At 40.2% G+C, this 12,610-nt stretch overlaps 1 protein-coding gene across 2 annotated transcripts; it reads left to right on the top strand.

The window, feature by feature from the left end:
• slc4a1a (solute carrier family 4 member 1a (Diego blood group)) lies at positions 1-9,698 on the top strand. 2 transcript variants are annotated; one of them, XM_086289927.1, is made up of 22 exons: positions 1-172; positions 1,211-1,287; positions 1,408-1,463; positions 2,445-2,551; positions 2,643-2,689; positions 2,771-2,936; positions 3,022-3,157; positions 3,234-3,303; positions 3,412-3,454; positions 3,550-3,734; positions 3,850-4,057; positions 4,303-4,506; positions 4,611-4,759; positions 4,853-5,047; positions 5,168-5,413; positions 5,513-5,602; positions 6,851-6,862; positions 7,238-7,404; positions 7,511-7,752; positions 7,836-8,005; positions 8,439-8,612; positions 8,704-9,698. In XM_086289927.1, exons 2-22 carry the CDS (start codon positions 1,261-1,263, stop codon positions 8,746-8,748), a joined length of 2,739 nt encoding a protein of 912 aa, XP_086146053.1. In that variant the 5' UTR covers positions 1-172; positions 1,211-1,260; the 3' UTR covers positions 8,749-9,698. The 2 variants fall into 2 exon arrangements, with proteins under 2 accessions (XP_086146053.1, XP_086146054.1); XM_086289928.1 differs by lacking the exon at positions 6,851-6,862 and having other exon boundaries at positions 2-172.
• The last annotated feature ends 2,912 nt before the right edge of the window (positions 9,699-12,610 follow it).

Raw genomic sequence — 12,610 nt, 5'->3', positions numbered from 1 at the left:
GTCGACGTAGTTTCATATGGGTGTTCCCGCTACTCTAGTTTTCTTGCTGTATTTGTCTTTTCGCTTGTTCTGGCTCATTTTGTCGCCGGGCTTGTTGAAGCTGACAGAACGGCTCGGCCTGTGATCGGCCTATTTCCTGTGCTGGAAACCTGGTAGGAGTACCTGTGTACAGGTAGGGGTGTTACCTCCTGTTGTAGGGTTCACACTTTTTAGCATTAATGATCCACAGGGAAGGGGTCAAACAGGATGGATATCGGAATGTACTCCAGTAGGAACATAGAGTCAAGCTTTTTATGTTTCTGACATGTTTGTAAGAAGTTTAGAGTGAAATTAATTCATTTGCTTGAGTAATTTTCTGGTAATCTTGTTAAAGAAAAAATTTGTTGTTTATATTTGTTGCTTTATTTTCCGCTTTTTGTTGTTAATTTGAATGCATGATAGAACATGCATGAAATGTTTAGATTTTTATTATTGTTTAAAATATATATTACTGCTTATTCTGACTATATGTTTAATAATCTGCATATTTTCAGTGCCGGGAAAAATATCTTTATCAGCAAATGACAACGCCTTCTTAAGACTTAAACTAACTAATGTCATTTGTTCCAAGAATTGCAAAAGCATTATTCGAATCTGGTATAGAGTAGATTTGCAATGTGAAACCTTTATTTTTCTACCTTTTAGGTGTCCAACAACAAATATTTTCGGTTGCCATTTATACCAAAAGTGCAAGACTTGTTCGTTTGTTTGAAAACTTGAAATACACTACACTCAAAAAAATTTCAGTTAGATTTATAATATTTTTCTATAACTTATGGTTCAATACCAAATAGTCCAAAATTTGAAAATTATTACTGTAGTGCTGTTGAGGATAAGAGATGTGTCTTGTTGAAGGGTGTAACCCAGAGATAAGACTGTAGGGCCTTTTTTTCAGCTGTAACGTAGTTCATATTCTTAACGGCTGGTTGATTATCTGCCCTCAGCTGCAACTCTGCTGACGAACGAGGATGATATATGATGGATTCCTCATTGAAACTCCCTAAAAAAGATCAAAGCAGGTTTTACTGTGATCATTTAGGGAATCAAAGTATGCCAGAAATCCCAACAGATAAAACACCTGTCTTGCACTTAGTCCATAGTGAGGTGTTGTTATTTCTTATTAGTTATCCCATGTGTTTTTAATTATATGTTCATTCATCCTCTGCCTTAGGGAATGCATGAAAGTATCTGAAAACTGGGAGGACAGATAAGCCAACATCCATGGAAAACAACTTAACTTTTGAGGAGGTTGTTTGTTTTGTGATTTTACATCCATCCATTCATCCATCTAAAATCTATGTCACTTTTTTTGATCCATTTTCATCCAGCTGTTTCAATGACTTCTTTTACAACTTTGCTCATATCTAGGGCAGTGACATGTCGTATGAAGACAATGGCTCAGCCTTCCCTTCTCCAGTGATGCTGTGAGTTCCTCCTGGCGTCGTTAAGCAAAACTGCAGTCCATGTTTATGTTGAAATTGTGGTGTCTCTGATAAGATAAGTGGGTCCTTCCCTGCCCTCAAATGAGAATGAGCATACTCTTGCCCCAACAACTTCCTCCATGACTGTATTTAGGTTAAGTTCTAATCAAACTATTTTGTCTGTTAAGTTTCCATCACAAAGTTAGGCTATGAGGCTTTTAGGCTCTTTTGGCTAATTGTTTAGGTTTTCAGATACAGCAATAGCAGTAGTCAGCTGCATTAAGTGAAAACATCCACATTTACTTGATCGCAGTTTAGCAACAGAATAGCACATAAACTTAATGATGCTTATCAGATGGTCAGAAAAATATCAAAAAGAGACATTTGTATATTGCGAGATACCTTCTGGGTGTAATACATGGGCAGCTGCTTACAATTATAGTGCCTGCCTAACAGCGTGTTGGGCTGCTCTCAATAGCCACAGCTTACAATTATGTTTGATTTAAGTCATGTAGGAAAGAGAGGTCTGGATGCCTCTTACAAAAGCTCGCACACTGACAAATGTTTAATTATCATGAATTCCGGGTAGCAGAGGTAGTTTAAGTTTATAGGTCAGCAATGAGATACACAGCCAATCATCGTTACGCTACAAAGCAGCTAACAAATTAGTTGAGCAAGCCTGCCATCTTGTGGCCATTTTCAGAATGACACTAATGACAGACTAACTGTGTGAGTGGTTTGACTGATTTAATCAAGGAAAGATATTTACTTTGCTAAATGCAATCACTGACTTCAAAGTTAATCTCTCTAAAAACACAGATAAGGCAATGTAATTTTTTTAATTTATATCTAATCACAGATCAACTGCCTGCTTGTCTTTACGACTTGCCTGTAAGACTTGATGTGATGTCAGAAGGTGTTTTTGAGCAGAATTCATGATGATCCCTGATCTTAAATAGTGTTTTCCTTTGGTGCTATCACTAGGACCATACCAGGTCAGAGTGATGACTTTGACCTTGAAAGGGGGAGGGAGGAGGTGGAAGAGGATGAGCCATCTCCGAAGCCCATCGTCATTCCCACCAATTCAGAGGGTAAAGTCTTCTTAAAGTCTGTGTTTTCTCTGTGTTGTGGTTTGATTTTATATACCTACGTACAAATCACACCTCTGTCTTTTTATTTCAGCGTTTCTGAACCTGAATACCAATGCCACAACAAGAGGGGATGCCCAAGTTAGTTTACAGTTTTTAGTGTTTCAAATCCATTATTAAAATTCACCAATGAAATGAACTAATCACACTGAATTATCATAGGCCTATGTGGAGCTGAATGAGCTCGAGGGAAACATCTGGCAGGAGACTGGCCGCTGGGTGGGCTACGAGGAAAACTTTAACCAGGCCACAGGAAAATGGGGTCCTTCTCATGTCTCCTATCTCACTTTTACCAGCCTGCTCCACGTCCGCAAGGCCATGAGTACAGGTGAGTATGGAGCTTAACGTATACACAAATCACTGTTTATATCTGAATAAAATCAAACTTTAAAACCTGTGTTACATTTCCCCAGGTGCTATTATCCTTGACATGAATGCCAGCAATCTGTCTGCTGTGGTTGAGAAAATGGTTGATGAAATGCTGAACAAGGATGTGATCCGTTCCAGTGATCACGGTGACCTGATGAGAGTTCTCCTGAGGAAACGCAGGTAACCCATACAACATATTTCTTTTGCAAGATGCCAAATTCTTAAACATGACTGCTCATTTGATTTGTCCTTCCAGTCAAACTGAGGGACCTGTGGTCACTCCCTTTGGTGATATTCAGATGCAGACCTTTTCTGTCACGAAAAAGGTACAAATTTGGGGGGAGGTTATGCAGATTATTATATGTGTATTTATTTATTTATTGTCAGTGAAGCAGAGTTTACATGTTTTACTACTTTACTTGTTCTCTCTGCAGAGAGACAGCTCTGACAATGTAGAGGCTTCAATTGTCCTCTCAGGTATGCCTAACTTTTCCTGATTTCCCATTCATTTATCTTCAGTTTTTGTACCTAGTTCTGGAACAGATATATCAAAATGTGCATGTTTCTCACAGGTGAACTGGACTTCCTGCAGAAACCAGCGGTGGCCTTCGCCAGGCTGAGTGACTCTGTAGTGATGGAGTCTGTCCTGGAGTCTTCTATCCCTGTTCGCTTCATATTTCTGTTGGTGGGCCCCGGGCACAGTGGAATCAACTACAGTGAAAGCGGTCGTGCCATGGGTGCTCTGCTGGCCGACTGGGTGAGCAAGAAGAGGAAACATGCCTCTGTAGAAATTGCGCAGTTTAATCAAAATAAAGGACACCTCATTTGTTTGGTTTCAGGTGAATAAAAACTTATATCTGTCTCTATGTCAGGTGTTCTGCCTGGAAGCTCACTTGGCTCAGACTTCAAAAGAGATCACAGATGCCATCGCTGACTTCATGGACTGCAGCATTGTGATTCCACCCACTCAGATCCAAGATAAGGCAATGCTGGAGCCGGTGATTGACTTCCAGAAAAAACTCTTGAGTGACAGACTCCGTTCCACTGACCCCCGTCTTACCTTTGGGGAAAGGGTGAAAGGTCAGCATACAACTAAAATAAGAAGCTCCTATTTGGCGTTTAAAAAGAGATATCTACAACACCTACAACAGCAAAATGAGCCAATGAGGTTTGGGGAGTAATAGATCCTTTAGATTAAATTTATTGTACACAGTAACAGAAAAAGAAAAAATGGACACAAAAAAACTAAAAGAATCTCGTGCATAAGGAAGAACTGAAGGATTTTGGCAGTAAATAAAATGTATTTGATTTGTTTGTTTCTCTAGCTCTGCAACCTCCACCGGGGCCGAAGGAGGATCCTCTGGCCCGAACGGGCTATCCTTTTGGTGGCATGGTGAAGGATATCAAGCGCCGTTACCGCCACTACATCAGCGACTTCACAGATGCTGTGAACCCTCAGGTTCTTGCTGCCGTCATCTTTATTTACTTCGCTGCCCTTTCTCCAGCCATCACCTTCGGAGGGCTTCTAGGTAAAAGAGAGCGACATAGAGAGAAATGTGTGATTTTGCATTCTTAACTCGTTTTAGAAATTTGCTTTGTTTCATTAATATTCATCCTTATTGTGTGCACCCAGCTGACAAAACGGAAAAAATGATGGGCGTGTCAGAGCTTATGATCTCCACTGCCGCCCAGGGTGTCTTCTTCTGTTTAATTGCCGCCCAGCCAGTCCTTGTCATCGGCTTTTCCGGACCATTGCTGGTGTTTGAGGAAGCTTTTTTCGTTGTATGTAAAAGTCGTTGCATGTTAGAACTCAAAAACTCAAGTTTCTTAAAGGCTACTTTTAAAACTTCCTTTCCTTTTTTCCTTTTTTAACAGTTCTGCAAGATGCAGGGTATTGAGTACATCGTAGGCCGCATATGGGTGGGTATGTGGCTGATAGTGATCGTGGTTCTCATCGTGGCAATGGAGGGCAGTTTCCTGGTCCGATACATTTCCCGCTTCACCCAAGAAATCTTCTCCATCCTCATCTCTCTCATCTTCATCTACGAGACCTTCAATAAGCTCTTCAAGGTTTAATTTGATTTCTCTAACTGTCTTATTTGCTTTATCTTCTTGTACTTTCTCATAATTTCGTTGTACATGTACAATGACTACAAAGGTCTATTCTATTCTATTCCTTCTCTTTTTCAGATCTTCAAAACCCATCCTTTGATCCTGAACTATGAATATCTGAATGATACACTGGACAATCCTTTCCACCCAGTCATGACGGAGCGTGTTGAGATTCATCCAGATGGAAATGTAACAGTTAAGACTGTTGAAATTGAAAGGGCATACCCCAACACTGCCCTGCTCTCTATGTGCCTGATGTTTGGCTGCTTCTTCATTGCATGCTTATTCCGTCAATTTAAGAATGGCCATTTCCTTCCTGGCTGGGTAAGATCAAGTCTTGAACGGAGAAGTTTTCCAACTCAACACTTTATTTAGATGCTGAGAATCTGACCTTTTTGTGTCCTTTGCTCTCTTTCTTACTAGCTTCGTCGTTTGATTGGAGATTTCGGAGTCCCCATTGCTATTTTCTTCATGATTGCAGTAGATATCAGCATTGAAGATGCTTACACTCAGGTGAGTGTTGTGGAAATGAGCATATAAAAAATATTTATTTAAAAAGTATCCATGTCTTTGTGTGCAAATAATCACAAGCCAAATACATATCTGACACGCTCAGTGTTTCTAACCCAGTTACACCTATATGGTGATCAGGTGCAGAGCTTTTAAACATTCCCTAAATTAGATGGAAATGTGCCTTTCTTGAGATCAGTTAGAGCTGTGTCTACATTCAAAGACAAATCAAAACCCTTTCTAATGTCACATGTTTAGCATTCTTAAACTTATCTTTTTTAAACTAACCCTTAGAGAGAAAGCAAGATAACTTGCCCCCTCCACGTCTGTCCCATTAGCATGAATTTTATGAATCCAAACAGTTCTCAAAATGTATGATGGAAGTCCAAAGAATCTACCTTTGAGAGCATGAGGGTGGGAATGGATGTTTGTATCTGTGTGTGCCTGTATGTCTGTGTCTATATGTCAGGTTGGGTGTCAGGCGCCACCTCTCTGGGGACATCTCAGGCCCTCCAAGGTTTGGAGGCCTATCTCCCCCTACCACCACTTCCCCTGCCAGTGGCGGACCCCCTCAGACATCGGTGCGTTGGTGGTTCTTTGTGTCCGGGGATGGGCGTCCAGGTACACACCGGCTCACTCCTTGGCGGCCGCTTATCGGGGCCTGGAGCCTGGGGCTCGCTCGGGCCACTTCGGAGGTGGGGTGCCCCCGGCCTCTCGGCCTGGGGCTCGGTCACTCAGGCGCAGCTGGCTGCCGGCGGAGCTCACGGGCGCGTCACTGCAACTCCCCCTGGCTTCTGCTCCGCGGCTGCTGAGTGAGCCCTCATCTGGGACTCTCCTCAGCTCTTTCCGGGACAGTGGCGCAGCTGCCCCTCTGTTGGTCTTCCTTGGTCTCTTGTGTTCTGGGGGCCTCTGGATGTCTGGAGTTTTGATCTCCTCCATACCTGCTTCACGCCCTGGAGGACGGGGCTGTGGCCCCCCCACACCCTCTAGCAGATTATTACATGAAGGAACCTTTTAAAAAAACAAAAAACAAGCGCGTCCATGCTCACAGGTGTACACACGGGTGATCACACCCACAAACTACACCCTTTTTGGCTCCTACCTCAAAGCACACTGTGTTCTGTTGATCTTATGTGCTGCACAATAATGTTTAACATTTAGTATTTACTGTCATATTCCCATATATCATTGTGATGTTGTTTATTCTATTACTCTTGTTCTCTTCTGCTTGCTTTCTTTTTTCTTTCTCAGGAGGTGATCCAGGTGATTGATATATGCATTTTTTTTTCTCTGCCCGTTCTGTTGGTTTTTGTCTTTTGCCCTTCTCCCCCGTCCCTCTTCTCAGCTGTTTCTCTTTCCCTCTTTCTTTCTCCCCTTCTTTCCCCCAGTCAAGTCTGTCCCGTATTCAGTAAGTGAAAATAAAATAAACAATAAAAGGTGAATCAAATGGACCATTACGGCAAGGCTGGGATGGTCAGTTTGGTAAAGTAAATCCGTTGGGCATCTTTCTTTGCCTTTAGACAACAATTCTGAGGGCAAAAGAGCCAAACGGGACAGGCAAAAAAAAAAAAAAAAAAAAAAAAAGAATCTACCTTTAACTGTCTTTCTAATTAGCATCATCACTCTGTCTTCTCATAGAAACTGGTTGTGCCAAAAGGTATTGAAGTGACTAACCCCACGGTGAGGGGATGGTTTATCAATCCCATGGGAGAAAAGAAGCCTTTCCCCGGCTGGATGATAGGTGCCAGCTGTATACCTGCAGTGCTTGTCTTCATCCTCATCTTCCTTGAGTCCCAAATTACTACGTGAGTGACACTTTAAACGAATACAGTATTAGTTTTTGTGATTTCAACTACTTAAAAAGAAAATATTTAAGAAATCTCTGTTTTCAATGTTCTCTGGGAATCCCAGGCTGATTGTGAGCAAAGCGGAAAGGAAAATGATAAAAGGGTCGGGTTTCCACTGGGACCTTCTCATCCTGGTCACCATGGGAGGAATCGCATCTATCTTTGGAGTCCCTTGGCTGAGTGCTGCCACTGTGCGATCTGTCACCCATGCCAATGCTCTCACTGTCATGTCTAAGGGCCCCAAACCAGAGATAGAGAAAGTGATTGAGCAGAGGGTCAGCGGCATGATTGTGGCCATCATGATTGGTAGGTGCTGCCATCTACAGCAATGATGCAGGCACTTCAGAGTCAGAGTAAATAACCATTTTACCTCTCATGCCAATTTTCAGGAGTTTCTATTTACATGGAGCCTATTCTGAAGATGATTCCAATGACAGCCTTGTTTGGCATCTTCCTCTATATGGGTATCACTTCTCTAAATGGAATCCAGATGTGGGACAGGATCCTTCTGCTCATTACTCCCAAGAAATACCATCCCCCTGATGCCTATGCCACCAGGGTATCTATTCAGCACAATACAGTTTATTTTACACTAATCAGCTAATCATAAAAATTTGCATGCCGTACACCTTCATGTTTTGAAGCTAACTCACTGTGTTAGACAGTTTTCCTCAGAGCACAAAAAGTATTTAGTATTGTTTACAATTTTTAATCTATTTGCTATTTTTTGCATGTCTTTGTAGCTTTGTGCCTCACATTTGTGTCTTTTGTTGTATATCTTTGTGATCATTTTTTACCTTGCTTTCATTTTTACTCACTTTCCCAGACCTGTTAACGGTACTTTCAAAAACAGCCAATGGTTCACAGCTCCTTGCATTAGATTATGTATCCCATCCTGCTTTTTCTTATATATCCAAGTCTAATGGTGTAATAATTACCAAATAGCTTGTCAATTAGTGCATTTCTCACTCTTATTTTTGTCATTTGTACAGGTGAGTACCATGCGAATGCATCTGTTCACTCTGATCCAGCTCGTGTGCCTGGGTGTACTTTGGGCGGTGAAGATGAGCAGCTTCTCTCTGGCTCTGCCTTTTGTTCTCATTCTTACCGTTCCTCTGCGCATGCTCATGACTGGCAGGCTCTTCTCTGCCATGGAAATGAAATGTGTAAGTGCTTATCTATATTTTTCAGATGTAGCTCTTCGTGTCATTTCATATGTACATTTCTTTGTTGTAACCTGATCTGCATGTGTTGCAGCTGGACGCTGATGACGCCAAAGTGACATTTGAGGAGGATGAGTAGGATGGATCCATACTGCCACAAACATCACCATACCGTTCATAGTCACATTTTATTTAGTGATGCCACTTCTTTGCAGATTCAAACTGTTCCATTATTGTTTGTCTTTAAAGGGCATTACCTGACATTTATTAATATATGACTTCTGCATCTAAATTTGTGTTTGCAACCATAACAGACAACCAAAATGTATTCAATTTCATCATCGAGACCTATCAGGTATTACTAATTAATATTTTGAGGTTTTAGGATTTCAAAAATGTTTTTTAAGGTATAAGTGGCTGTTTATGTACTTAGATACAGAGTGGCATTTTCTCTCAGGGAAAAATGAATGAATGAATTTTGAAAATAAGAGATATTTTCCCCTGAGATGTTAGATAGATCCATTTATATATAATAGTGTTATTTTCTTTTAGTGCTCAATTACAGCATGGCTTTAATATTACAACAATGCAGTTAAATTGTAGTTCTGCCTATGTTATAATAATGTAATTTCACCTTACTTTAAGCTAAGGAAAGCTGATGTCAGCTCTTCAGATGAGCACAAAATAATTAATTTTGTGAGACTATAATGTGCCTTTTGTCCATAGTGTATCAGATTATTCAGAAAAGTGTGAAGTTGTTTCTGAAGTTTTCCCATTTACTTTGTGTATTCTTTATGCAACAGTTTAGACTTTTTTTGTTCAGTTGGCCTATATAGAATATAAATGCACTGCTTGTGTGTAAGTGTTTAAATGCTTTGTGATTTTAAATGAGATGTGCAGTGCAGGTAGATAGTTGAAGCTGAGATCTTATTGTTTGTATTGATTGTTATACTGATGACATAATCAGGTAAAACTCTGTATACATTTTCCTTGTCGTGCATTTTATGTTGCCCATCACATTTGTGTGCAAAACACTGTACATGCTTTGGATTTAATTTTATTAAAAAATAAAGACAACCTTAAAACGCATGTTTTCATTAACGCATTAAGTAACACAATATGTCACATCACATGTCAACAGTTTGTCATTATTTTTACCCTGCAAGAAAGAGGAGAGGGCGTGAGGAGCATGTCTGCCACTCAGCTTCATGCTGCCTTCAATGATATCAGGAAACTTCAAAGTCCTGCTGCTCTGGAAGACAAGGGGCCTATTCTTACTTATTATTAGCCTGAACTATGATAATAACACAGAGGGGATCCTTAAACGGAATACTGTTTTCTTTCTCAGACTAGTAAAACATGTTTAGCTGAATGACATGTCACATAATATATAGATACACAACATACAAAACCGTGAAGTTGTAAAATATGCCCTTTGTTATGTATTTTTTATGTCATGATGTCACTTTTTAATAATGTTACTAATATTCAGTCAAGACAAACATAGTTGGATTTTCCTATTCCTTAAATAGTGCAACTGCTTTGAGGCAAACTGAACTGCGACACAAATAGTTAAAATCCTTTGGGGAAAATGATCACGGCAGGAAAGGGGTAAATTTCTTGTTCTGAGCAAGGGCGTAGATTTGGCATGGACGGAAGGGACATGTCCCCACCAATATCCAGCGATTATTCAATTGTCCCCACCAATAATTTGATCTCTTCGAGTAAAGAAAAACAAACTCGATTTAAAAAAAAAAACGATCCGTCAACGTCTCATTCAGCCAGCGGTGCAGAAAGAGTTAAATTACGTTCTCTACTGGAGTCCTGCCTCATGTGACAAATATGGCCAATGTGATTGGCTGTGCCTTTCAGGGAGCTCTGTTTAGTTTTAGCAGCTGCAAGCCTGCGCTGCGAGGACCTGCAAGGAGGCGAGGAGGATGGCAGCAAAAAGGAAGAACCTGGATATAAAAAAGTATTTCGGAAACTAACTGCACAACAGGCAGCACTATTAGTTATCTCAGTCTCCCAGAGTAGCATTTCTAATTTTGATTGAAACTGTCAGAGAAAACGGCAGCCTCGAGCAAGCCAGGATACTAGTTTACAGAGGCTGTAAAAATTTTATGTGTAACATTAAAATGTTGGTGACACAATAATTTCTTCCTAATGGCACTGACATATTCATAGGGTTAATTTTTGAGACAAAATATCATGAGGTAGTCGTGATTTTGCAAATATTCCACCTTGGAGTGCAGTTTGCACAAAGTGTTTTAAAAATGCACTCACCCTACAAACATTACTGATGAGTCAAGATCTGCACAAATTGACAGAAACACTGAAGCAGCTCCCCATTTTATTCTTATTGTCATGTATGTCCTATTTGTCAGGTGATAGAGTAATGGTGATACAAGAATCACAGGTGAAATTGGATGATGACTTGGTGGTTCATTACTGTATTTGAAGCACGTGTGACTGCATGTATTTGGAATGTCTCACTGTTATTCATCAGGTGACAGAGGCAGCTCTGCCATGTTGTAGCTCGGACAGAGGTGAAGAGGCGAGGTCACAGGTGACTGACTGATGATTTGGTGCTATAGATTAACTAGTATTTATTATCATGATAGTTGTTAGGCTGCTGATGTAAATTGATTCATTAGTGTATATTTGACAAAGAATCTGAATTGACATGTCTCACTTTTTATATGGCACGAATCCATGTGTTATTTTATCAGGTAGCAATATGTCCTAGTGCAGTCAGAGGGGAAGAGCCAGGGCCAAAGGTGAGGCACATCAAGCACACAATAATAATTTTAATCTGAGGATAAAACACATGTACTGAGGCTGAAAGAAGCTTCAGTGCTCTCAGAAGACTAAAAAGATGGCTAAGGTCCACCAGGAGAGACTGGACAGTATAGATGTAAAACAAATATGCCAGCAGTTTATCTCAGTTAACGAGAGGAGAAGGCATGTGTTTGGCTCCTTCACGTAGTCCACATTGAGTTGTTGTGTGGGGCACCAGTAGTCCATGTCTGTTGCTGTAACAGTAGTTCATGTTTAGAATTAAAAAAAAATCCCAGCTCACTGATTTGATATGTTGCATAATTTTGCTGAGAGATCTTTTATGGTAATCTTAGATGAGTAGTTTTATGGACAAAAACCACCAGGTCATTCAGTGTTCCCTTAGTGCTAATGTGTTAGAGATGTTGGTGTACTACAACTGAACTAATGTTGTTAAGTTCTTAAAGTCATATTCTTTTATTGTCATGATTGTATTTGAAGCTATTTTTATGTTTGTATGATACCTGATTTATATGGAATATGGCTGAAGTAAACTAAAGCCTAAAATACTTAGTCATTTGTTTAATAGTAATTTAACATTATATAATTCACATATAAAACTATGAACTGTCATTTTAAATGGTTTAAAAGCATGCAGAATAGCATATGTAGGCAAGTATATTTCTCCTTTTTTTTAAATCAAGAAGCAAAGACAAAAAGGAAAAAAAGAAACAGGGCAGGGTTCAGTGGTTGAATCATCCGTCCCCACCAATGCCAAAACCAAATCTACGCCCTTGGTTCTGAGTCTTACATTTTAAAAACATTCATTACACACTGCTAAGTCCCCTGCCTCTTTACAATGAGTTTTGTTTGTTTTCTATAGGTAAATGTGACATTTCGTAAAGTTAAGATCAGCTCTATGTGACTTATTCATTCAAGCATGTCTTCATTTGTCTGAACATGCAAAGATACCTGTTTTTCCTACACCATGGGAACGCAACACGGTTTAACAAGGCCGAGGGCCTGAAAGTCATTTGTTTTCCCTGAATCGGACTGCCTGGATTGGATGGCCGGGGGTTCCGCCCACAAACACACAAGGTGGAGTTGAAAAGCAAAACATGCTGTACCAAAATGAAGCTGTCAAACAGCCGCTTACAATATACAAAAAAGAGGTTAGGAGCAGCGAGAAACAGCGCGGTTTCTGCTTTATAGACCACTTTAATATT

The sequence above is a fragment of the Aulonocara sp. 'chitande type north' Nkhata Bay genome, linkage group LG4 (genome assembly GCF_057382095.1).
Source record: "Aulonocara sp. 'chitande type north' Nkhata Bay isolate Kocher_YH1m ecotype deep benthic linkage group LG4, A_spYH_male_GT1.1, whole genome shotgun sequence".
NCBI classification, from domain to species: Eukaryota; Metazoa; Chordata; class Actinopteri; order Cichliformes; family Cichlidae; genus Aulonocara; species Aulonocara sp. 'chitande type north' Nkhata Bay.
This window is presented reverse-complemented; position numbering and strand designations above follow the sequence as displayed.

What these genes read in the sequence shown, in the direction of transcription:
- slc4a1a (XM_086289927.1), top strand. Translation starts at nt 1,261, where the DNA reads ATGGAAAACAACTTAACTTTTGAGGAG. An exon ending in CACCTTCGGAGGGCTTCTAG is followed by an intron (nt 4,507 to 4,610) that starts GTAAAAGAGAGC and finishes GTGTGCACCCAG; the next exon opens with CTGACAAAACGGAAAAAATG. An exon ending in GCCATTTCCTTCCTGGCTGG is followed by an intron (nt 5,414 to 5,512) that starts GTAAGATCAAGT and finishes CTTTCTTACTAG; the next exon opens with CTTCGTCGTTTGATTGGAGA.